General features: G+C 38.1%; 1 protein-coding gene across 1 annotated transcript; it reads left to right on the top strand.

The window, feature by feature from the left end:
* The first annotated feature begins 14,011 nt into the window (after nucleotides 1-14,011).
* On the top strand, nucleotides 14,012-27,084 carry LOC118806453 (gamma-aminobutyric acid type A receptor subunit pi). Its single transcript, XM_036567879.1, has 10 exons — nucleotides 14,012-14,205; nucleotides 16,023-16,102; nucleotides 16,207-16,319; nucleotides 17,363-17,430; nucleotides 17,544-17,761; nucleotides 17,982-18,064; nucleotides 19,331-19,468; nucleotides 19,614-19,766; nucleotides 20,794-20,987; nucleotides 26,299-27,084. The coding sequence occupies exons 2-10, from the start codon at nucleotides 16,047-16,049 to the stop codon at nucleotides 26,617-26,619; spliced, it is 1,344 nt and encodes a 447-aa protein (XP_036423772.1). The 5' UTR covers nucleotides 14,012-14,205; nucleotides 16,023-16,046; the 3' UTR covers nucleotides 26,620-27,084.
* The last annotated feature ends 130 nt before the right edge of the window (nucleotides 27,085-27,214 follow it).

Genomic DNA, 27,214 nt, shown 5'->3' with positions numbered 1-27,214 from the left:
CTGTAGTTACTGAATAATAAGCCTTAGACATGCTAAGTTAATAATGCTAGCATTATAGCGACACTGACACATTACCAAACTCTTTAGAAAGTGATCATTCTAAAAGCGATCTACACATGAAAATACTATTCCACTTTACATTCTGGTGCATTTTTGGTAAGGAAGCAGCACTTGGCCAGAAAGAGTGAGAATTTGCTAAATAATACCACTATTGCAAGGTGAGACTTTCTAACTGACGCAGCCCAAACTCAAAAACAAATATACTGTACTTACTGATGTCTTACTGCAGCCATTATAGGAGAAGCTTTTGTTCAAAAACATGTACAATGAAAGTGTTTTCTCTTTTCTTTTATTATCTATATGTTAGCCCTACAGTGGATGATTTGACTTCAATTAGTTTAGTGTATAGCAGTAACTACTATTTGCTTGTGCATGTGCATTTCAACAATAGGACACTTTGGCTACATTCACATAACCAAACGTGAAGTGGCACAAATCCAACTTTTGCCGTAATGTGACACAGATCTGATTTTTTCAGACTTGTGTGAACACAGAAATCTCATCATTTTAAATGCTACCTAAGCTACTTTCATATGGTTTTAGATTGGATACAACCTCAGAAAACAGTCAGATTGGAATTCCTTTTTCACTGCACATGTCCCATCATTCAGTGTTAATGTGGAAGCAGCGACTAACCTGAAGTTAGTGCCAGTAAATGGTGCAAAATCCATGCATCTGCTACTTTCTCATCTTCATCTTGCTTTAAAAATGAACAGCTGGGAGCGGTTTAGAGCAAATTATGTTCGTGACGAAAGCTGTTCTGCTGGCTACCCAGATAGCAGGCATTTTTGGGCTTTCCTACGCGAGTGTTGGCTGACTACTGGGAAGATGTTAGGCATGCGGGCCAGAATGGTGCTGGATACCAGACAGCTTCATACAGTTTTGCCTTGTGTCTACATTTTGTGGGCCAATTCTGGCATGAATGTTGTGGACAATGTAGTTGGGCCAGATCCATTAGTTCTACTCACTTTACAGTGTGCAGGCCAGATTTGGGCCAAGGATCCAGTTCTGCACTGGGCCACAACAATCCCAAGTATGTGGCCCACAAGCATGCTGGGCTGAGTATAGTCCACCAACCAAAATATCCAGCCAACAGCATCTTGTGACCACTGATGAAGGACTAGAGGATGACTAACACAAAGGTGTGTCTAATGGATGGACAGTAAGTGGACACAGTGTTTTAAAACTCCAGCAGCACTACTGTGTCTGATCCACTCATACCAGCGCAACACACACTAACACCACCACCACATCAGTTTCACTGCAGTGCTGAGAATGATCCATCACCCAAATAATACCTGCTCTGTGGTGGTCTTTTGGAGGTCCTGACCACTAATGAACAAACAGGGTAACAAATTATGCAGAGACACAGATGGACTACAGTCTGTATTGTAGAACTACAAAGTGCACCTCTATGGAAAGTGGAGCTGAGAAAATGGACAATGAGTGTAGATACTAGTAGGTGTACTTAACGAAGTGGCCGGGATGGTGTATATCACAACTTAGCAGTATTGGTATTTAAAAAAAGCATTCCAGTGGCTCTACCTAAGGGGCTGTGATTTTATATTTGCATCAAGGTCCATTTCCCTTCTGCAAGAATGAAAGTTAAGGATGCGAACAATACCAATATGTCTTAACAAAATGTGCAGTTTAGCTTGAGGGATCTTTATGCATGTCTTCATGCAAAGAGAGCAGAAAATTTACACAGCAACTTCAGAAGCATTAGACAATAATCCTAACATTTCTCCTTGAATGTAATTTTTAAAATCTAGATTACTTTGTTTCAGACACCTCATTCATTTTTATTGTTTGGTTTGGTACTCAGGGCTTCTATTTTCATGCCTACATGAATACATATATGAAAGACAGCATGACTAACACAGACTGGGCCCAGTTTCCCAAATCATTTTGGCATAAAAATGATTTTTACATGGTAGTGCGAGCATCACATTGAACACACGCTCTACCATTTTAGATGTTACTGATATTAAGTCGTGTTTGGGAAACAGGGCCAAGTTGACCACTCATCCCTTAACTTTACATCTACAAGGTGTACCAAAAAGGTAGGTGTCTAAAAAAGCAGACAGTAAGTGTACACTAAAAAAAACTCCAGCAGCACTGCTGTGTCTAATCCACTGATACCAACACAACACCCACTCACATGTCAGTGTTGCTGTAGTGCTGAGAATGATCCACCCACATAGTACCCGCTCGGTGGTGGTCCTGTGTGGGTCCTGACCATAGATGAATGGGTTAAAGGGGTGAACAAATTATGCAGTGGAACAGATGGACTAAAATCTGTGATTACAGAACTGTAAAGTGTACCCACGTGGTAAGTCAAGTTGATAAAATGGATAATGAGTGTAGATACAAGATGGGTAGCCAGTGAGTATACATAGACACAGGATGTGGCTTTAAGCAGTGGTGAACTGTGGCTCTTAGTGCTAGGCTTTCAGTTCAGGCCATACATCCCAAAACTCTGTAAAAAGCAAGAAAAAAAAAAACACTTTACAATAATGCTAATTTCTGCTAGTGTCCTTCTGGGAGTCTAGTAGTGTGTCAGCAGTGAGCTAACAGTGATTTGCATGAACACTTTTTGGCTGTTTTAGATTGAACATGGACACCTGAAGCTTCGTGTTCTATTTTAAGTTTGTAACAGACACTAATGTTTAGATACTGGGACGTACACACAGTATCAGTATCGGAGATGGGGAAGCAATTCCTGACATGTGCGCGACTAAATGATGCGTGCATGTGCACCGGTAGATGGAACTTAACATGTCGGCAGTGAGGGTTGACAAGCAGCATGCTTGGTTAAATCTGTAATGCTAGTATTTTGTGGAAAGGCAGCAGTAGTAGGTGAGAGCTAGAATTCTTCCTAAGGTATTTGTTTCATGGGTATGTCACAAATACCCCAGATAACACAACATACAAACAGTGTAAAACGTTAACAGGAGCCCCCTTGCCTGAATAGCTGAGTCAGGCTTCTTTCAGTAATCCCTCATATCTTGCTGTTATAGTCTGAGTTAATGTTAGTCCAGGTTGTTATTGAAGGAGAGAACGTTAGAGAGACATATGGAAGGAACCGCTGGTCTCTTGGGGTGATGATAGGCTTTGCCTTGGTTTAACCCTTGTGGCTTGCAGAGCACCTCTGTTGGTCAGCTGCATCCCACAGCAGTGTGGTCTGGCGGCTTTTGCTTCAACCAAGTTCAACCACTGCTACTGACGGCATTAAAATTCACATGTGAAGCAACATTCATCTCCATTTTTGCCAAGCCAGAGAGGCTGCTGCATGCTTGTGAGTACACATTATAGGTTTTCCTATGTATTGTTCAGTGCTGTTTTTAACTATTTTGCACAATACAAATATTTTGCAATTTATTTGTTAAATATGGTATATATTACTAATTATATAAAGTAAATACTAATTGTATAAAGTAAAAAAAATAGGTTAGTCTTAAGCTAAAGCTGTTTATATATTTTTAATCATTCAAGCATGGTATGTTTTATTTGTGACACAGAACATGACTTTTACCAAAATAAAATGTTTAAAAAGTGAAATTGTATAAATATTAGGACTTATAAGCTAGTTAGGTTGGATAGAGTTAGTATCGGTATTGGTGCTTGTATTGGCTTAACACTTAAGGGTCAAGTATTGGTATCACAAAGTAAAAGGTGTTATCAGTGAATCCCTATATTTGACCTTGTTTGTAGTTTTACAGTGACTCTTTCAGCAAAGAACTCTGGCAAGGAACTGCCACTACTGTTCTCCATTTTTGCTAAAACGTACTGGTCAGAATACCATTCATACTCACTGTCAACATCTAGGAATTACACAAGGCCCATAGTGATGTTTTTTTATCACAAGCCTAGATTTCCTGTTGGGTGTTTCAAGTTCTCAACCCTTTTATTTCCAACTAAAACCTAATAGTGAAATAAGAGTATTACTGCAATACTTGCTAAGTAATACAACAAGCATGATTACTCCTTTAATTAAAATAACCTAAAAAATTACAGACATGTGTTTCATTTTTATTTCACTTCACTGAAGCCCTAGCATGACCTGACAGTTCCCTTCTGGTTATTAGTTACATTATTGATGTGCTAAAGTAGAAAAGGGGACACTGAGGAGGCACTTCTTCTAAAGAAGTAATGAATGTGTCAGCCCTGTGCACAAGGCCCTGTGCTACACCACTAGCCGGTGACCAGCTACTGCATAACACTCCGCCTCTGTTCACACACCTGCCAACAGAGCTAAGCTTCCAAGCCTCCCTCCATGTCTCTTTCTGTTTCTCGTTCTTATTCTCTAATGTTTTATTCATCCCTTTCTCTACCTCCCTGAATGCAGCCCCTCAGGTATTGGCTTCAGCTGTTCTTAGAAACACTGGGAATATATATCAACACAATGACTTCCTTTGATGCTCAAAGTTTTAATCAGTTTTATCAGTGACTCTCTGTAAGTCTGTCTGTTTGTGTGTTGAATTTCTCAATATTGTATGTGTTGAAATCTTTTGGACTGAAGTGTCATGTTGGATGAAAGCTATAAGTCTATGACATAAGAGCAGAGTCAGAGCAAATCTTGTCAGAATAAAAAGGAGGACAAGGATGCAGGAGGTATTTGATTGAATCGGAAGGAATGACGTAAGAGACGTAGCCGCTTGTAAAGGAAAAGCGTTTGGGGTTGCAGGGTGGATATGAATCCAAAACAAAAGGAACATTTTTTCAATGGTGTGAAACCCCAGCAGCTCTTCAGCAGTGAACTCTCCACGGGGGGTAGTCTGCTTGCCTCCTCCTTTGAGGAAACCTGATTAACTACCTCAACTCAACTCTGCAGCTGTAGCTGAAGGATTCAGGAGGGCTATGGAAAATCACAAAAAAACATGACTGCTCACTGAAGCCTCAAAAGGAGTTTCAGTTCCCACACAAACTCATGTAGTACTGCAAACCCACAGTATACCAAAACCTTGTTTCTCAGAAATACGACTTTATAGGAGAAGAAAACAACTTTACATATTCCTAAAATGTGAACAGCATGGTATTATGGCAAGAATACAGTGAGGAAAAACATTATCCAGCTTTTTTGTTGTTATTTAATATACTTCCAGTGCATATATTCACTTTAAATTTACAAATATTGTAATATTTTCTGACTTAGTACTTATAAATAGTTAGGTACATTTAAAAAACAATATTGACTGACAAATTTATTAATTAAAATATACTTATATGTAAAAGTTAAAAATAATAATAAATTATACACATTAATGCTGAAAAAAAAAACCTCTCAAACAAATTCCATCTGGTTGCTGCCATTGGTGGGGAGATGTCATGCAATGAATAGCAAGGACCTCATACAGTTCTTGGGAACAACATTATTAAACAACATTCAAATGGAAAAAGCTACAGAGTCAGAGCAAAGACATTAAATATCTTTGTCAGTTCAACTGGTTTGATAATATGCAATTGGAAATGTGTGGAGAAAATGAACGTTTCAACAACATAACAACCCCAAACATACAGGCAAAATAGTTCAACACTGGTCTCTAAATGTGTGATTGCAAGTCTGTCAGAGGGACCCTCATAACCTTGGGGAATTGAAGACAGCTTGCAAAGAGGAATGCGCCAATGCAATCATTAACCCCTCCTCCATTACAACTGTCACTGAACTGGCACTTTACCACTTGGAGTTGAATTTTGGCTTTGAAATAGTATCCAAACAGGGCAATTTCTGGGTCAGGTGTCCTTCTGAGATTTTGCACATCTGATTAGTATCTAAATGTATCGCACCAGTAATCGCTAAGTTTTGGACATGTCCAAAAGAGGAGCGCTAAAGAGCCTTCTGCACCTTTAAACTCTCACACAATGGTGACATGGAAAAGAAAATAAGATTAAACCCACATTAATAACTTTAACGTGTGTTAATATTACAAGATTATATACCAGTTATTTTTGGACCATTTCTATTGGATCATTCACCTTACAACAATGTAAGTTTGTGGTACTGTATCCACACATCCATATCCCACAAGTTTGCATTATGTGAGATATATCTCTACCATTCCTATTTCCTATACAGCCAGCTGTTTGGCACGCCTGATATTATTTATTATTACTTGCTGCCTGGCATACTATGTGCAGCACCTCCTTCTTGTACATATAAAACTCCCCATTCTTGTTTACACCCCCCTATGAATGCTTTGTACTTTATGACAATAAATTAGACTTGACTAAAGAACATTTTTAAAATATAAAATAAATAAATAAAACTGAAAACTGAAGGTTTTGAAATGACAGCAACAATATGCAATCAATGCTATTGCAGTAATGTACATTGTTAACATTTAGGATATTTACCCGAGTGCCATCCAATATGACTTTAAACAGCACAGCTCTATTATCACGCAGGGTTTTTGGAATGAGGCGGAGTAAGCGGATTACAGACCTCTAGATTGTCATATTTGTCTCTTATTCATAGCAAAGATTTCCTTGGAACCTTTTGTTCAAATGCTATAAATGAGAACACGAAAAGCCTCAGTTCGGCATTAACAATTCACAAATCACGCCATCCAAATGATTAGTCAGTAGTTCCTCCCCCCAAGACAGAATCTTTTTGAGTCATTTGACAGGGGATTATAGTGATTTATATGGTGAGGTCTTAATAAAGTCCATTCTGGTTCAAGCCCAATGTTGCTGGAGGCTGAATAAGCTCGCACTAATTCCTGCTACTCAGACTTTCTGTCATCCTTGTCATCCCTGTGGTTGGCATGGAGACAGGGAATGCTCACTACCCTCTGCTGATAACACTAGACCACATCCCTTCAGAGAAAGTAAGAGAGAAGAGAGAGAAAGAGAAAGAGGTATGAGACTGGACTTCCACCATTCCATGAGCACACCTTCACAGCTGAAGAAAGGTAAGCGCTGCTGTTTAAAGAGGACTTCCACCAATTTTACACATTCCACTATTTTATTTGCATAATTTAATTATTAATATGTAAACAAAGTCACATTTTGATGTTAAATGGTGCACTGTAGAGAAATGTGCTAATTTGGACTGATCTTCTTTACAGTGAAGGTGATAGGAACCAGGAGTTGTGATGTCTACATAGCCATTTTATTTACTATCCAAATCAACCAGTGAACCTACATGTAGTGTGTGAGTTTTTGTGGAATGTTGATAACGTTAAAATAAGAGTGAGTACAATTTGTACTATTTCGCCTTACAATGCCCTCGTGTGCCTCTTGGCCCTGCATGTGTTTTAAAAATGACGATTTAGACCAAAACCCAATGTCAAAACTATTGCAAAACAAGGTCTCAGGAATCAGGCATGTCATGTGATAACTTCTGAAATGTAGCGTTTAGAGACATTAAACTCTTCAGACGTCTGGTTTCTGACACCACCACAGTGAAAAATTCTAACTTTGTAAGTTTCTCTAAGCTGGCACAATTCCCATCAAATCACACAGATGACTTTGTTTACTTCTCAGCAGATGATTTGTACCAATTTTTTGAAAAATCAGTGGCGTAGAAACGGATAACAGATGCACAGAGCAAGAAAAAATGTAAGACTTGGCAGAAAAGACAATGCTGAACATCTAGAGAAGAAGCTTTATTGGAAAAAAAATGTCTCAAAGAAGAAGACATTTGAACCCAGGGGCGATCTCTATTTAAATGGCAGCCCGACACATGTTTAAGAGCGTGTCTGTAGGGCACCAGGAGCAGTCCATAAAAACCAAAATGGCAGAATGTGACATTTCAATTTGCTCGAGGCAGGTCATGTGACCACAAATCAGGAAATGATGCATGTATGAAGACATTTGAGTTCTAGTCCATCATGTGTGAGCTGCACTGCCATTGAGGTAGCAAAATTAAAAGACTGTCATAATAAGTAAGTTAAGAACAGAGCTGATGGAAGACAATGAGACATGAGAGTGGCCTTCAAATGACCTCACTCAAACCCAGAGTGACAGAATGGACAGATGAAGACAGGATGAATAAAATATTGTCAGAGTCTGACTACTGGGGGATGAAGGAACGAGGAGAGAGAGAGAGCTCTGGGCTGTCAGCAGCGTCCCATGAGTCCTGGACTGATGGATCGTGAAGAATCTTAAAGAGAGAGTAAAAATTTGTCCTAGCACATCCATGATTGAACGCAACACCTTAATTGCTACTTCAGTATGGAACTCTGCTTCAATTTCATGTGAGGGTCAACCTCAGACTATGACAGCTCTTTATCATGCTGGACAGAGAGTGACTCTGAGTCTTGGCACTAACACTAGCAGGCCACCAGCTAGAGCTCATGAATACATGTCTGCAAGTCTAATGATGGTGGAAGTGGGGGAGGAATAATGTTTTTCATGTAGGGCACACCTGGTCCCTGTCCATCAAGGCTATTTGTGGTATTCGTTCTGCAGAAAACATGCTTTTCAGGACTGTATGAAATGCCTCTCTTTCTGTGTTAGACATGTTTATCTTGAAGACAGTCATCACTTTTAAAAAACCCAGTCATAACCAAACTGTACTGGAAGTCAAACCTTAATTCATTAAGATCAAGCGTTAAGGAGTGCTGATTGTGGCACCTAGAGACTGTTGCTAGGCTGTGAAATATTAGTAAAATCAGCCCAATCTGTGAAAGGAAAAATCAATTATATACAATTTTGCACTCATCCCAGATATAGTCGATAAGCCAGCTCTGTTCAGTGCCTGAAGTTTGCTTTTTTAAAAAGGCTGGACTAGGAACTTAATTCAGCCCTGGACTTTTGTCTAGACCCACTCACTACAATCACAGTGACATACCCCCCTCTATGACCCCTAAAAATGCGCTCTGGTATTGACACAAATCATGTAATTTCAGTTCTTTATTTCTTGCGTCTTGTTTAAGTTCTATTTTTTTTTTATCAACTTTCCTGGTTGTTATCAATCTGCTTTGTTCTGGGGTGATGGCATTTGCATGACTGGCCAGTGCAGATGAAGTGGGTCACTAATGTGTACTCCAGTATTGGCCTGGCACATGCTGTTTGCCTCCATGTTTTTTTTATATAGGAAACATTAGAAACAACCATTAATTCCTCTCTTTCTCATTCTCACATTGGCCCACACACATAGAAGCCCACCAGGAATTGTCTCATTTGTGCTGAAGGCCTGCCCATCCCTGGATAACAGTATATCATACAGTGACCAAAACTACATAAGCAAGTCTATTTATGATTGCTCAACAAGTCCTCATGGTTTAACGCAAGTTTAGGCCTGCAGTTTATGCAATGCTAGTTGGTCCAGTATACAGGTCTGCGAGCTGAAAATAAGAATAAACCAAGTGGATGACTGTGTATGTCCTTGTTGTATTCCTAAATTACCCAACAAAACATTATGATAAATCTTCTTTTTGAAATTTGATTATAGTGAATTCACAAATGCTCAGAAAATATGAACTTATTATATTAACATACATTAAGGTTAATAATGTTGTTCATATTATTTTTATTCCCATCACTGTTATGAGATTGATGCAGAAAGCTCTCCAGCTCTCCTCCTTTGGACATGCACAAAACATAGCAATTTAAATATTTAGATGCAAATCCGATGAGTATAATCTCAGAATTATTATTTTTATTAGGGACAAACATTTGCTTGTTATTCAGTTTAAATGGTAACAATGCATTAAAATGATCAGACCTGTGTTAGAAACTGTATTTTCATAAGTAATCTTGATTATTATCTAGATTTTTTTGTCAGTGGTGTTACAGACACATCAAATACCCCTAAATATGGAAAAAAAACAGAAGGTTACTTTATGGATTTAATGTCTTGTATGGATTTCTTAAAGGAAGAAAGACTAATGCTGAGAAGTCCATTATTTAGCTCAATTTGGCTAAAATACTGACAGCTTCATGTTTCATAAAAAGATTATGTCAGTGGCTTTTCAAATTTAAATAAAATACCAACATAAAATGTGACTTTGAAACTAAAGTGGCAATATTTTTAAATAGCTCAGATTTGAGTAGTTTTTCTGTGGTGTTCCAACTTTACTGATATTATTAAATATTACAGATTATGTTTCACACTTGAATTACATGTCAGCCTTCACACTCTGTTTGCATTACGCTTCCATTACTTATTTGGCCTCATGGCTCCTTAACAAAACATAAGAAGCAAACTTTGGGTTTCATGTGGCTTGTTGACTAGATTTTGTTTGTGGCATAAAACTATGTAAGTGTGATTTTTGGCTGAAAAATCCAGAGAGACTGAAGTCATTACAAGAATCCAGCCAACGTGCAGGACTGTGCAAGTACTCCGCTTCACTCAAGCTGCTTTGCTTCTGACAAACAGAAGAACTGCTAACCAAGGGAGGATAAGTAATTGGATGAATACCAGCAAGCACCATGAGGCAGTAAATTTCATAACAAAGTGTCCACTAAGGGCTTCCGTCTGAGACATAACTCATAACTCATAGCACAATAAAGCCTGAAGCTCCTGGAAGTGAATGAAAGCTGTTCTCGTAGTATACAGGGAAAGTACTTCTGAGGTGCAGGCTATCCTGAGACGTACAAGACAGTGTAATAATCTCAGGTGTATTGTCACAGGCTTGATGTGCGCTTCTCCTTTGAGGAAACTTGAAAAGAGGGAGGCAGCAATATGACAGCTGAGGGAGACACATGAGGAGATGGAGAGCAATCCCAGAGCAATGACAGAACATGGGAGACAGAGAGGAAAGAAAAAAAGGGAGACAGAGAGGAACAGAGAGAGGGAGAATAAGATGAACAGATGGAAAAACATCACAAAAGCTGCAGTAATTCAGAGGCATGTTTACAGCAGAAATGTCAGTCGTGAAAGGTAAACAGAATGTCGGAGAGAGACGAGAGATAGAGACGTGATACTGTACATTTGCAGAGTGTAACACATTTTAATTGGAAAAAGTAAACCATAGTAAACAGAACAGTGAACAGCATTCTATGTGTAGCTAAGTGTAGACTGTTATAATACACCAGTTCCCAAAAAGTAGAGTCAGTATGTGAAATGCTAATACAAAAAGCAAGTAGTGATTAGTAAATTCTGTTTGACCTGCATTAAATAGAAAAATGGTACAAAATTGTAATATTTAATGTTTTAACAACACTTAACAAATGTTTAATTGAATATATTGAATATACAAACTGATCAGTTTTGAGAGACGAATTTTTTGCCATTCTTTTCATATACAAGTCATCAGCTTTGTAGCCGTACAGTTCCTTTGTTGTCATATTTTAAGCTTAATAAGACATTTTTAATGGGAGACAGATGTGGACTGCAGGCAGGCTATTCTAGCACCCGCACTCTGATTACACAGCCGTGCTGTTGTAACACATACAGAATGTGGCTTCTGGTTGTCATGTTGAAATAACCATGTGTATTCCAAAAAAACCTGGCATGTAAAATGCAGCATACGTTGCCTCAAAATGTGTTCAGCATCAATGGTGCTTTTACAGATGTGCAGGTTACCCCCCATACTGTCACAGATACTGGCTTTTGAACTTTATGCTGGTAACAATCTGAATGGTACTTTTTGACATAGGGAACTCCATTTCAGATGAGCTTAAGCTCAGAGACGTCAGAAGCGTTTCTAAACATTGCTGACATATGGTTTCCACTATGCATAGTACAGTCCTAATTTGCTTTTGTGGATGCAGTGATAAACAGTGTATATTGTTAATGGTTTGACAAAGTATTTAGTCAAAGTAGTTTTTAATGCAATGCTGTGTAAGGGGTCAAAAGTCACACAAATTCATTTGTGTTTTTTGGCCTTTTCCTTTTACACAGATTTCTCCATATTACTTGATTTAATGATATGTATTGTAGAGAAATACCTCAAATCCTTGCAATTCCTGGCTGAAAACTATTGGATGTTTTGTTGATGCATTTTAGCAAAGTGGCGAGCCTCGGTTCATCCTTGCTCATAAAGGACTGGGCCTTTCCTGGATGCTCCTTTTATATCCAAGCATGGCTGCATCACCTGTTTAAGATGTTTTTTAAACACTTCTCAATATTTGTAGTCTTAAATTTCCCCTGTCCCTACTTTTTGGAATGTGTCATAGGCATCAGTCTCAGATTAAGCATATATTTAAAAAAACAATGAAGGTAAAACATATATCTTGTTTTTGTACTGTTTTTGTTTAAATACAGGTCAGACTTATAAATCACTGCTTTTTTATTTGCATTTTTTCTACTGTTCCAACTCTTTTGGAATTGGGTTGTACATACCTGTGTGTGTGTGTGTGTGTGTGTCAGTAAAGAGATTTTTCTTTTCATTTTTATATGCCAGTTAATGGAATCTTCCGTGATATAACAGTACTGTGCAAAAATGAGAAACCCTAATTTATTATAGCATTTTTTTTTAGAAAAAAGCAGGATACATACAGTATATTTAACAAAAATATACACAGAAGCCTTAACAGCTAAATCTAATATTTATATAAAAAAATTCCCAGATTTTCCACACTTTGCCTTTATTATAGCTTTCATTCTTTTCAGAAGACTTTCAGTGCTTTCAGTTTTTCCAAGAAATTTGCAGGAATATTTTTCCACACCTCTTAGGTGTTGGTTGCATTTTCTGTGACGATCCATGTAATCCCAAACACATTAAGGTCTGAACTCTAGAGTGGTCAGTCTTTTGTTTTGAGAGCACCGACAGCTTCTTTGTTTGATTTGCAAATTTTCCTCTTTTTGTCACACCTGTGGACTTTTCAGATCTGAAGCGAGAGAAAGATTTAAGTTTTGCAGTTTATCTGATGGTGACAGTTTCGGTGGTCTAACAGGACTTGGTCTAGTACAGATGTTGGGAGTTCCATTTTCTCTCAAGGATTCTTTAGTAAAGAGAATGGTTTTATATAGAACCATGAACACTCCATGACCCCTTTGCATGATTAAAGGGTTCTTTGCATCATGAAAGCGTTCTTCAGATTGATGGTGAATGTGCTGTATAGAACCATCTTCAGTAGGTTCTATATACATGTTCTATATAGCACCCAAAAGGGTTCTGCTACTGATGTCAACCTTGTATCCATAGAAGAACTCTTTTTGGTGCTATATAGAACCCTTTTCAAAAAGGTTCTACATAGAACCATCTCCAGCACATTCTTCATCAGTCTGAAGAACCATTTCATGATGCAAAGAACCCTTTGATCATACAAAGTGTTCACGGTTCTATTTAGAACCATTTTTTTACTAAAGAAGAAGAACCATCTTTTATAAGAGTGTACCTTCAGTTAAATACTTGTTAAGAGTCTGTGTACTTGGCTTGTCTGGTCAGTATGTGTGAACTCACCAAGACAAATTCCTTGTATGAGTAACATACTTTTCAGAATAAAGTGATTCTGATTCTGATATTGGAAAACAATAAACATAAACCATGGTCTGTGCAAAGGCCATTTTCTTCCAGTTTGTGCACTAAAATTGGCAGGAAAATGCTGTATTTATGTTTGTCCCTTGTTTAAGGTGTGACAATTTATTTTCACCAGGAAAATCAACAGAATATGTCATTTCACCAGGGGTCCTCAAACTTTTGCACAGGACTGTATTGGTCCTCAAAGATACAGTTTCTTTTTTCATGCGTATTCCTTTCCTTATGCTAATGCAATCACATTGTATTGTATCATGACTCCTATACCATGATGTGTCATGTCCTAAAGCACCTAACTCTTCATCCCCCCATCACAAAGAGAGAATGAGAGACTGAGAGCACAGAGGAGAAAAGGGGAGAAGAGGGATGCCGCAGGACAGAAAGCCATCAAGCACAGACAAATTGTCATTGACACTGATATATCGGGACCTGAGCAAAGGAGGTGAATACATAATGCTATAGGGGCTCCGAGTGCAATCACATACAGGAGAGCAGGAGAGAGAGAGAGAAAGAGAGAGAGAAAGAGAGAGAGAGAGAGAGAGAGAGAGAGAGAGAGAGAGAGAGAGGGAGGCAGTGTAGGAATGTTTTTATCAGCAGAAGCTGTGAGGGGCATAACAGCGAAGAAGCATCCAGATGAAAGAGGGAGTTGTGAGAACAGAGAGACGGAGGGAAAAACTGGTTGTTAGGCACTGAGAGAAGACGCTCAGCTGAAAGTTTTGTTTCAGTGCTAAGCCTGGACATAAAAGACAGAAAGACAAGGAACGAGAAAAGCAAGGTAGGCTTAAAACAGCATCTCACCTACAGCTAGTCTACCACAGGCTACTCCTGCATGTGTGATCCTGATAAACACTGGCAAAGCCTAGAGGGGTGAAGAGAGGGATGGGACAAAGGAGGAGGAGGTGGATGAAAGGAGGAGGATGGCAGGATGAGAGGAAACGCAGGTAACAAAGTACAAATTAAAAATGTGTTACCTGCAAGTTCTAGTCACACAGTATAGTATACTGAAAAGGTAATGCATTGAATTTTTTTATGTCATTTCTATATGACAAAAAAATCAGAAAGAACAATCAACATCATTTTCATTTTTCAGTTTACATACTTTTGACAATAACTGTGCTGATGTTTTTATTAATGTGGAGATGATGTACACATTTGAATCAGCTTACTCATGTTTAAGACTTGTTATATTATGTCATGTTTATATTGCTAGCAGTAGTAAGAGGAGAATTACTTTAAAAGAATCATTTTTTAAATTAAATTATTTTGAAAAGCTTTTTTCCACTTATGCAGAGTTCTGACACTGTGGCTCAGCATGCTTTTGTTTCCTATCTTATGCCATGCAATTACCTTCAGCACATATTTTCTGAGAGCCTGCAGTTGTCCACAGTGTGTGTTCTGTGTGTGCTGCAGGGGAAGGGCTCTCATTGAATAAGCCATAAACCTGGATTGATGAGTTGGGGTGGAGGCGTCAGCAGGGCACTCGCCCCAGAGATAAACGACATAGAGCACAATCTGTAAATCACCACTGCTGTAGACAACAAAGGAGTAATAGTACAGTGTAGTAACCCAGAGAGAGAGAGAGAGAGAGAGAGAGAGAGAGGACAAGAAAGACAAGAAAGAGTTGGAGGACAGAGCGATATACAGGAAAAAAGAGACAAAAGAGAGGAGAGAATATGCAAGAGGGAGAAAGAAGACAGAAAGCTAGCAAAAGAGAGCGAGAAGGTGAAAAAGAGAAAAAGGAAGGCAAGTCAGCGAGCGAGAGTGTTGTAGAGAAAGATATGAAAGGGGGATGAGAGAGAGTAAATGAGAGAGAGACGGTGAATGAGCAAAACAAAGAAAATGCAAACAAGATGGAGAGAATGTGAAACAGGGAAAGGAGGAGAGAGAATGAGAGGGTGAGAGAGAGGGAGGAAGAGAGAGAGAGAGAGAGCGAGAGAGAGAGAGAAAGGGAGAGAGAAAGAAAGAGAGAGAGAGAATAGGGTGAAAGATACTCGGACGCCTTATAATATTACAATACTATCATCAAAAAAGAAAAGAGTGGTGGCAAACTGCTCTGATTCCTAATCGATACGAAACTAGAGAACTGCCTGTTTAAAGCTCCACAGGAGCTTGTGTGATTTGCCCTCAGGCACTGCAATCAGCTCCTCCAGCGTACATGAAAAACAACTGACTCAGAAGAAGCCTTAAATGAAACGGTAAATTGCCGCAAGGTTGTAGATGCACATCGCCTTGATGTAGTGCTGCCATCTTGTGGCAAGACGTTGCAATAAAGGAAACTTGCACTTGTCAGGTTACTTCAATATTACAATGAACTACACTCTCAAAAAAGATGGCTCTTCAAGGGTTCTTTTGTAAAGGGAATGGTTTTATTTGGAACCATGAGCTCTATATAGAACCAATTTATACTTTAATGGTTATTCACAAGGTGAAATGGTTCTTTAGATTGATGGAGAACGTGCTGTAGATGGCTCCATATACTGATGTGCTTATTTTCACTTCAACAAAACACATAGTTTGACTGGAAGTGCTCAAACCTTTGCATATGACTGTATAATGTATATCACACTGGTAACGTAGAGTGCTCTCCTCTAGGCAGGTGCTGTCCGTCACTCACAAATGATGCTTATTCCACTTTTCATTTGCTTGGGCCTCCTTGTAACTTCTGTGAACTGGTGAGTCATTGCATTATTTCAGACACGTGTAGAAATAGTGTGCTCTCAGCTATGAATCTTAACATGTTTCTCTCTCCCTCTTTCTCTCACTTTCACTCTCTCAGTGAGAAAGGCATTCATGGGATTCATTTTGGAGAATGGAACGAGTCTCAGCTGCAGCCCACCATCCAGAAACTGATGAAAGGCTACAATCGCTACCTCAGGCCGAATTTCAATGGTGAGTCATGGCAGGACACCCAAATGTGTAGCACTCACAGTTTACACTAAGAGGAGAAAGTAAACTTTCACAATTTAGCTGTCAATGTGGATACTTTTTCTTATTTTAAATACAATAATACTTTAGGAAATGTAGATGTAACAAGTTAGTGACAAATAAGGCTTTTAAAAATTAAAGCCTTCAGGTAACACACACAGAAAAAAACTGCATATTTGTAATTTAATGTATTCATATTTGTTTCACAGTTCTGTTTTTATAGTGGTTGAATTTTTTTTTAAACAGGATCACAGAAAATGTCGTGTGGCACAACCACACATTAATAAATATATTTATATAAGTTTTTTTTATTACTGTTTTTAAAGTACCACTACTGAAAATGTGTACATACAGTCTTTGCACTTGGACACCCATATAAATCTGTCCTTGAACTGGAGGTTATACATTCTTTGTTTTTGTTCAAATAAAGAAACATTATTATAATAATAACACATCTATGGTTTTACTGGGGTCACACTGACAGACCTTATCAGCCTAACTGGGACCCAGCCTAACTGGGACTCAAAAATGGCATGGGTTTGCATCATGAAAGTCAATTGGGGTCTTTTTTATGGTGCAAGACCCTGCACGTTCATTCAAAAAAAACATCCTTTGTTGTCAGTTGTGCCAATGACATTAAGAAATAAGAATATATAGCTGAATATTTAAAAATTGCCATTTAAAAAACATACGTATATATGATTTAAAGCATTCAACCATAAAACAAAGCCAAACTATTTTATTTATTTATACATTTAAATTACCTTTTTTTAATAATTGACATAATCTGCATATATGGTATGGTTGCACCACCTGATATTTTGGGAGATATAAATAACTAAAATAATTAAAAAAAACAAAAAAACAAAATGAAACAAAAGAAAATCATTCAAAACCTCTGAGCTGTTGTGTATAAACTTACAGCCATATCTGTTTAGCCATAACTTCTATCACTATAACTTTAACTTCTTTAACCACAACTTCTATCTAAATTTCACATTCCACAGGTGGTCCTGTTGAAATCGGGATGAGTCTGGATATTGCCAGCATTGATGCCATCTCAGAGATCAATATGGTAGAGTACATTCTCTTTACCCTTCATCAGATTGAGCCGTGTACAGTTTCCTAAATGGCAGTTTGCAAGTACTGGATTTATTTTCTTGTTTGTATGCAAAACATCCACATTAGGACTATACAGCTACTATATTCCTGAGGCAGCGTTGGCGGGACTCACGGTTGATATTTCCTGGAAATGAAAGCTTGAGCTTGGATGGACGTCTGGTTTCTCTGCTTTGGATCCCCGACACCTTCATTCCTGATTCCAAACGTTCTTTCCTTCATGACGTCACTGTGGATAACAGACTCATCCGAATCTTCAGCAATGGCACTGTACTCTATGCTCTGCGGTAAGCACTGACTCAGGCCTAGGAAAGCAGAGATAGTAGAGGTACTTCAGTGGAAAAGAGGTGAACCTGCTGAAGTGTACTGAAGCCTCAGGATATCTAGAGCATTGTCTGTTTGGTCTTGTATTAGCCGTCGTCTATCAGTCTTAATCCTGTTTTGATCACTAAAATCAGACACTAAGAGAAAGCATGCAAAGCCTTTTCTCTCTTTATCTCTGCACAGAATCACAGCTACCATTGCCTGCAACATGGATCTTACCAAGTACCCAATGGACAGACAAGTGTGCACCCTGCAGCTGGAGAGCTGTGAGTGTCTGCAGTGTCAGTTTTCATTAAAGGAAAAAATTCTGCATTCAGTTGTTTAGATTTACACAAAGTCACTCAGAGTGGTTTGATGTATTATGATGTACTATAGATAAACTTACAGAGTCATGTCTTCTGAGTTTTAATATGCAATGAAATGAAATGAAAAAAATAGTTTTCTTTAATAACGTTTTGGCTTACAATGCCCCTGTACCTCTAAACTATGAATGTTTTTTTAAAAATATGTTCTAATTCCAAAATCTTATTTCAAAATCATCCTAAAACAAATTTTCAGACCAGGCAACATATTTGCAACAAATTCATGTAATAACTTTCTTTTAAAGGCATTAAATAAATAAAAGGCATAGTAATCTGGTTCCTATCCAAAGTGTGAAATACAGGGGGTCCTGGGTTGTCTGGGACCCCTAATTAATCTCTTGGACCCTATGTATGTCTCAAAATCAAAATTCTGGGAATTCCCTGGAAATGAACATATTATGATGTGAGATAGACACAAGCTTCCGTCTTGGTCTGCCTCAGGGTGGCGCTGTAGCATATTGGTTCACCCACCTGGTCTCTCATGCCTTAGCAACTGTAGCCAGCAAACATGGGACCCCCTGAATACCAGGGGGTATTTCGCACACTGTTCGAATCACCACTACTGTGAACAATCCTTGACACCCTGTGACTTTGTTTCCATCTTAACAATTTAAATAAGTAGTATTTAAAAACAAATCACTGGAATTCCCCTTAACCCCATTAGAAATCCAGGGTTAATGCAGTCATCTTGCTGTACTATGGAAAAACAATGTTATCTTTAAGTAATGAATATTAATCCATAGTTGAATTACGTTCCATTTACTTCCATTTATTTTGTCATTGACAGGTTTGAGTTTGCGCTTCAGACTTTTTCCAATTTTTTTCAAAGTTTAAAACATAGCAAAAATGTAAAGGATGTTTTTTTTTTCATAAAAGAAGAATGCACACAACAATACCTTTCCATCAAATTCAAATCATTGCAAAATTTCTATTTTCTACTTATGAACATGCAAGCTTAGTGTCGCTTAGCAAGTCTCAAAGATCTGCAAGTAATAAATAACGAACATGGAATTACAACATGCTTTTGTTATCATAAATAAAGTGATAAAGGGGTAAAATAAAACAGAATTGTAGTTTTATTCTACCCTTGATATTCTATTAAACTGAAATAGTGTACAGTATTTGAAGCCTTTAACACTGCATATGATTTATGTTTGTGTATGTGGTCAGGGGGCTATAATCTGCAGGATGTAGTGTTTTACTGGACTCGAGGGAATGACTCAGTGAAGGGTTTGGACACTCTCCGTCTGGCTCAGTACAGTGTGGAGAGCTACTACACCTCAGTGTCTGAGGCAGTGTACGAGACAGGTACTCTATATATTTCATGGACTACATTTACAGTTAATGATATCTCTATTATGTGGGTGTTTAATATTTGCTTGTCTTCTACTTTTTCCATTCTAGTGTCTCCGTTCTGGTGCTGTGCTGATCCTGTGCATTTGTATTTGTGCAGGTTGTTACCCAAAGCTGGTGCTGCACTTTTCTCTGCGCAGGAACGTTCTATTCTTCATCCTGGAGACCTACGTGCCCTCCACTCTGCTGGTGGTTCTGTCCTGGGTGTCTTTCTGGATCAGCCAGTCTTCAGTCCCTGCTCGTACCTGCATTGGTCAGGCAGTACTTTTAACCTCTTCCATTTTGCATCCACTTCTCTTCCATTTCTGTATCCTATCTCTTCTATTTGTTCATTCACATGTCTTGTATTTTCTCAACCCATCCTCCTCCTTTTTCTCATCTACTTCTCCTTCATTTGGCTTATTCACACCTCCTCCATTTTCTCATCCACTTCTCCTCTATTTGCTTATTCACATCTCTTCTATTTTCTCATTCACTTCTCTCTGTCACGGTTCTTTTGTGAAGAAAGTCAATTCACTGTTGATCTGCTTTATGCTAGTTTTGTCATCCTTCTTTCAGATAGCTGTGCTTGTGTTTATAAGCTGATCGGTCCCTCCAGGAATTTGTGATCACCAGTATTTGTGATTGCAATATTTGCAAGGGCTTGCATTTTTGTATAATCACTGCATTATTTCTGCATTAAATGCGCAAAAAGTGCTTTCACATTTATTGTTGTATACAAGTATACAGTATACAAATGATCACATTTGCCAACCAATATTTTATATATGCTGCTCAAAGTACTGAAATGGGGGCAAATTTACAAAAGGCATGGAAAAAGCATGAGCCTTGAGTTGTAACTGTGGTAAAGTGCTCATCTCATTTAAAATGGAATTTGTCTTGCTTTTTTGAAAAAAAAAAAAAATAGGCTGAGCTGCAGAAACAACCAATTTTGAATTCATTGTTTTTTGAATGAGGCACAAGACAATTAGAACAGAGGTCATTTACATATATTAGTCTTAAAGGTACAGCAACAAAAACAGCCTGTTTAATTATGAGGTATAAAGAGAGGCTGGAAAACTGGCATGTAAAAATGTATTATGACCAGCGCCTTTCACGACCCCAGGCTTGCTTAATTTAATGAAAGATACAAAAGTGAGCGACCTAGCTGCACAGACAGAACTGTGTATGCTACTGTCACCTTTCCACACTCAACACAGCCTCAAAGACAGAACAAACATGGCCTTAACAACAACCTGATCAAAGACCAACTTGTTCAATACGATCTTTGTGTTCAACAGGGGTGACCACTGTTCTAACAATGACAACGCTGATGATGGGTGCCAGGACCTCACTGCCCAATGCCAACTGCTTCATCAAGGCCATAGACGTCTACCTCGGCATATGCTTCACTTTCATTTTTGGAGCTCTGCTGGAGTACGCCTGTGCCCATTTCTGTACTATGCAGCACCAAACAATTATAGATGTACAAAGAGTAAGTATTTTGTGTACAATCTCTTTCAAAAACTATAATGTAATATTTTCAATTTTTTTAAATATATATACCTAAATATATCAAAATAGCATCTGATAAATAGAAATCTTATAATATAGTGGCCTATGTAAGTGACATATCATATTTACTATATTTTATACACTCAGTGCTCACTTTATTAGTTACACCTGCAAATAGTTAGTTCCACCAAATAGTAGATCACACTGTAAAAAAAAGGTGTTTTAATTTGAAAAAGTAAGTAACCCGGCTGCCTTAAAAATTTGCATTTAACTGAACCCTAAATAAGTTGCTATGTTAACTTACTATTAGAAGTTCTCACAATTAGAATAAAGTCAGGTTACGGTTACTCTTAGAACAAACATTAGAATGTCAAGCTGCAGTGCTGTAAAAAGTATTTGCATATTTGTCACATTTGAATGTTTAAGATCATTAAACTACTTTAAATATTAGACAAAGATAACCCAAATAAAAACAAAATGCTCTTTTTAAATGATGATTTTATTTGTTGAAGGCAAAATGCTGCTCAGGCCTACCTGGCCCTGTGTGAAAAAGTAATTGCCCCCTTAGCTACTACGTCAACTAGTTAACCAAATTAAACCTACCAGTCAGGAAATGGTTACAAAGCCATTGCTAAGGCTCTGCTACTTCAGTGAACCACAATGAAAGCCATTATCCACAAATAGAGAAAACTTGGAACAGTGGTGAACCTTCCCTGGAGTGGCCAGCCTACCAACATTTCATCCAGGAGGCCACCACAGAACCCATTTGCGGCCTCACTTGCCTCAGTTAAAGTCATCTTGCATTTGCCAAAAAATATCTAGATAAGCCCCACGACTTTTGGGATAATATTTCAAAAGGTAGAAGGTAGAACTTTTTGGAAAACATGAGTTCCGTTACATAAAGTTAACACCACATTCCACCATGAGATCCTCGTTCCAGCAGTCAAACATGGTGGTAGTAGTGTGATGGTCTGGGGCTGCTTTGCTTCTGCAGGACTTGGACGTCTTGTTATAATTGATGGAACCATGAATTCTGCTCTCTATCAGAAAATCCTGAAGGAGAATGTCCGCCTATCAGTTCTTGACCTAAAGCTCAAGTGCAGTTGGCTTATGCAGCAGGACAATGATTTGAAGCATACAAGTAAGTCCAACTCTGAATGGCACAATGGAAACAAGGTTTTGGAGTGGCCGAGTCAAAGTTCTGACTTGAATCCAATTAAGAAGCTGTGGCAAGACTTTAAACGAACAGTTCATGATCTGAAATATTTAAATGAGACAAATTAGTTGAGGGCCAAATCCTTTTTCAGAGCACTATATGTGATCTTGTTGGTGCCAGACATAGTGGTTCAAGCATCTTACAAACTCTCAGAGGATACTGGTGTTTACAGGAAAGAGTACAATAAACAAAACTAGACTAGGCAGGCCTAGTTTTGCTCGACCATCATCGGCTGCATGTTGTCTCAAAGCAGTAGTCATAAACCCTGGTCCAAAAAGTCCTATTTTCAAAAACAATCTGCCACCTCTGCTCCAGCCAAATAATTTCTTCAGAAGTCCTTGATTAGCAGGATCAGATGCATGTTAGATGCAGGTTGGAAGTATACTCTGCCGGAAAGCAGATCTCCAGGAGAAGAGGGACCACTACTGTACAGAGTGACAAATTAACATAGTCCCCATGCCTGTAGCGCATGATGGATACCCACTTTTTGTCAATACACATATTTTCTGTCATACTACAACAAGTACTACTACTACTACCAATTATAACTATAATATTTTGATAAAATAATAAAATAAAAAAGACTAAAATCTGGCATGATAACAGCTCTCACAGGTCTAAATTAGCATAACAGACTTTAGGAAGATTTCTACTCCCACACACCACAAAGAATTTCTGTTGCCACTCAGTAATGTCTTCTGTGTTTGTCAAACACTAGAGGGCGCTCCCAAGCAAGTCCATAATGAATGGGTTAATATGGGGCATCTGACCAAAATCATAGTTTGTAAATGATTTAACTTTTTTTATATAGAAGAACACATTCATTTCCTGAAACATTTTAACACTGCTGTTATATTTTTGAGCACTTTTTAACTCCAGTTAAAGGACTTTTTAACAGCACCTTGTGTACATTCATAACGTCAGTGAGTGTGAACCTCTTCAATGAGCTGCTCCACTCACCATCAGCACTCAATAGTAAGATGACCAGATTTCTGAAATGAAAACCGGGGACATTTCCAGTTCGGCAGTCAACGTATCATTAAAATGTCCAATGTTTTTATTTATAAACTAAAAAAGGGGGACAGTTCCAGTTTCATGTACTTTGACCATGGTAACTGTTGTACTGCAATAAACTATGGTGAAGGCCAACTGATAAAATTGGGTACTAACTAAGTAACTTTGTAAAGAAAATCATACAGTAGCCTACCGTGCTGAATGATGCTACAGTGGAGGAAATAAGTATTTGATCCCCCACTGACTTTAAAAGTTTTAATACAAAAAAATAAATGAAACGTCTCATAATTTTATGCCAGCTTTATTTTAACAGTGACACATAGAATATCAAAAGAAAAACTGAGAAAATTACATGAAATGAGATATAAAAATTAATTTGAATTTCATTGAAGGAAATAAGTATTTGACCCCCTAGTAAAACATCATTTAATACTTGGTGGCGAAACCCTTGTTGGCAAGCACAGCAGTCAGACGTTTCTTGTAGTTTTTTATAAGGTTTGCACACACTTCAGGAGTAATTTTGGCTCACTCCTCTCTGCAGATCATCTCCAAATCCTTAAGGTTTTTGGGCATGCATTTGGAAACGCAAAGCTTCAGCTCTCTCCATAGATTTTCTATGGGATTGAGGTCAGGAGACTGGCTAGGCTATTCCATGACCTTGAAATGCTTCTTATGAAGCCACTCCTTTGTTTCCTTGGCTGTATGTTTTGGGTCGTTGTCGTGCTGGAAGACCCATCCACGACCCATTTTCAGTGCCCTGACGGAGGTAAGGAGGTTGTCACCCAGGATTTTGCGATACATGGCCCCGTTCATCTTCCCGTTGATGTGGTGAAGTTGGCCTGTGCCCTTAGAAGAAAAACACCCCCAAAACATAATACTTCCACCACCATGCTTGACGGTGGGGATGGTGTTCTTAGGGTCATATTCTGTATTTTTCTTCCTCCAAACACATCGAGTTGAGTTGAGGCCAAAGAGCTTAATTTTGGTCTCATCTGACCACAGCACCTTCTCCCAGTCTCTCTCTGAGTCATTAATATGTTCATTGGCAAACTTGAGGTGGGCCTGGACGTGAGCCTTCTTGAGCAGAGGAACCTGGCGTGCACTGCAGGATTTTAAACCATTACGTCTCAGTGTATTACCAATGTTTTTTTTGGAGACTGTGGTCCCAGCTGCCTTGAGATCATTAACCAGCTCCTCCCGTGTAGTTCTTGGCTGATTTTTAGCCTTTCTCATGATCAATGAGACTCCACGAGGTGATATCTTGCATGGAGCTCCAGGCCTAGGTCGATTGACAGTAATGTTGTACTTCTTCCACTTCCGAATAATTGCGCCAACAGTTGTCACCTTCTCATCCAGCTTCTTACTTATGGCTTTGTAGCCCATTCCAGCCTTGTATAGGTCAACAATTTTGTCCCTGACATCTTTAGACAGCTCTTTAGTCTTGCCCATGGTGGAGATGTTGGAGTGTCACTGAGTCTGTTGGCAGGTGGCCTTTTATACAGGTGACAATTTGGAACAGGTGTCTTTCATGCAGGTAACGACTTCACTGAGATTAGGGTGTGTCAGTGGTCTGTGGGAGCCGACGTTAGTCATGGTTTTTAGGGGATCAAATACTTATTTCCCTCAACAAAATGCAAATTATTTTTTATTTAAATATTATTTAATTTTCTAGATTTTCTTTTTGATATTCCATCTCTCACTGTTAAAATGAAGCTACCATAAAAATCTTAGACTGTTTAATTATTTGTCAGAGTACAAACTTTCAAAATCAATGGGGGATCAAATACTTATTTCCTCCACTGTATGATAAACTATGGAACACTCAATAAAGAAAATGGTCACAATGGTTAAATAGATGTCAGCACCACCCCGCACATAATCATTGCCGCTGTTCCCCATAACCATTTAAACTCACTCCTGTGCACACGGTGCGAGGAGAAAGAGAAAGACACTGCTGCCAGAGGAGCTGCAGACTGAGAATGATGTTAACGTTATTGTGAGCAGCATGCATGAGAATAAATTACAAAGGTCCTGTAAAAGATTTATATTTATTGCTTTCCCCTTGCAAGACTTGTCACTTATCGCTTTTTAGATATTTTTTTAATATATATAAAGTGAAAAAGGTCTCAAAAGTTACTAAGTCTAGCAGCTCAGGCAGGGATGAGGCAGGGACAACCACAAAAAATTCAGCGATTGTATGAGCCCATAATATGTATTAAATATTTTGGCAGTTGAAGGTGACCCGTGGCCCAAAAGCCAGACTCTAAACTTCATGATGGTCACCTTCTAGCCTTTCACAAATACATTCAGCAAAATAATGCTATTATCTCAAGCTGATTTCACAAACATGACTATACCTTCAGTTTACAATAACCTGTAAAGTCCCTACATCTCAATACAGCATCTCTGAGATAAAGGAGGTTCGCAGAATGAACTGCATGTAGATATCAAGACATCGGCACATGACCAAACTAACATCAGCAAACACAAACGTTGGCTTGGTGTGCCACATATTAACCATGACATCCTTCTTTGGATTATTAGTTATTTTATTTTTTATTTTTTACATTAAAAAGCCAAACAGTGCTTTATTTATGTTTTAGTGATCCCTTTATTTTAAATACAAGACATTAAACAATGCCATACCACACTTTTTTGATTTTTACAAAAAGTATGACATACTGTTGTTTTTGTTGTTGTTGTTGCAAAGGCTCAACTGTAAAACGATTGTTGGGAAAATCTAAAATGTTCTTTGACATTCCTCTAAAGTAAACTTTTTTTTGCTAAAGTAAACATAGTAAACCAAAATAATCTTTAAAATACTAAATTGGCTACCTAAATGAATAATATGTCATAAATAAAATAAATACAAATAAAATAAAAATAAGCATACAAAAGTAAATCCATCATGGATATTTTTCTGCCAATAACATGATAGATATAAACGTGAAAGTGAAAAGTACTTTAAGAAGTGTTATTACAATGCATTTACCTGCATTGTAATGCACTAAATACTATTCTATAAATACTATTCTAACTATTGTTATTCATTTTGTTTCAGGAGCTGCTGAAGGAGTTTGATGAGTCGAACGGCAATGGCTCCATCCAGTTAGTTACTTCCACAACACCCAACAAGGGCCTGAATCAAGAAACTCAGGAGGAGATGACTGACCAGTCCGTGCAACCAGAAGGAGATGAGCAAACAGAGAAGAAGCAAGGGAATAGCTGTGGCCTGTCCTCTGTTAAGCAGGTGTCACGCAGAGCAGTGTCCATGATGAGTGTCGAAAATCCCCACAATATCGATAGGCATGCGCGCACCTTATTTCCCATGGCATTCCTTCTGGTCAATATCTTTTACTGGCTGTATTACCTGTTCATTTAACAGAACTGACATACTAGACTCATCTACTCACAATGGCCTAAGGAACCTGGTGACTGCAAGGACTGAATGCACTGCTATAACAAACACTCCAGTCTTAAGTGCCCTGTAATGCTGAGCTGGACCCGTACTCGACAAACAATGTAGTGATCACATAAATCAACACCCAAAACAAGTCGTCGGATTACAACATTCGGTGACATAGTTGTTGGTTTCCATTTCATATGTAATGGCCTTCATGTCTCTACATTGTTAAAAGGAAGAATTTTATTTATATTATTTATTTTTCTGCAAGATGAGACAACTGGAATCTGATTGTTATTGTCATATAAATTCCATGTGTATGTTGTTGAAGTAAAAATGCATTTGAGTATGTTGAAAAAACTACTTTCTGTGCGCTTCTGTATAGGCTACAATTGCATCTACTTGTTTATTTATTATATTAAATTCATTTATTTATTTGCTAAATGATTTGCCTATTTTTTATTTTATAATTGTTTATATGTTTACTTATAATTATTTCTCTTTAATAATATAATTGTCATCTATTTATTTGATTACTTATTTAGTTATTCTTTTGTCTTACACTACTACATTA

This window comes from Colossoma macropomum, unplaced genomic scaffold (genome assembly GCF_904425465.1).
Source record: "Colossoma macropomum unplaced genomic scaffold, Colossoma_macropomum, whole genome shotgun sequence".
In the NCBI taxonomy this organism is placed as follows: domain Eukaryota; kingdom Metazoa; phylum Chordata; class Actinopteri; order Characiformes; family Serrasalmidae; genus Colossoma; species Colossoma macropomum.
This window is presented reverse-complemented; position numbering and strand designations above follow the sequence as displayed.

What these genes read in the sequence shown, in the direction of transcription:
- LOC118806453 (XM_036567879.1), top strand. Translation starts at nt 16,047, where the DNA reads ATGATGCTTATTCCACTTTTCATTTGCTTGGGCCTCCTTGTAACTTCT. An exon ending in CCTCAGGCCGAATTTCAATG is followed by an intron (nt 16,320 to 17,362) that starts GTGAGTCATGGC and finishes CACATTCCACAG; the next exon opens with GTGGTCCTGTTGAAATCGGG. An exon ending in TGAGGCAGTGTACGAGACAG is followed by an intron (nt 19,469 to 19,613) that starts GTACTCTATATA and finishes GTATTTGTGCAG; the next exon opens with GTTGTTACCCAAAGCTGGTG.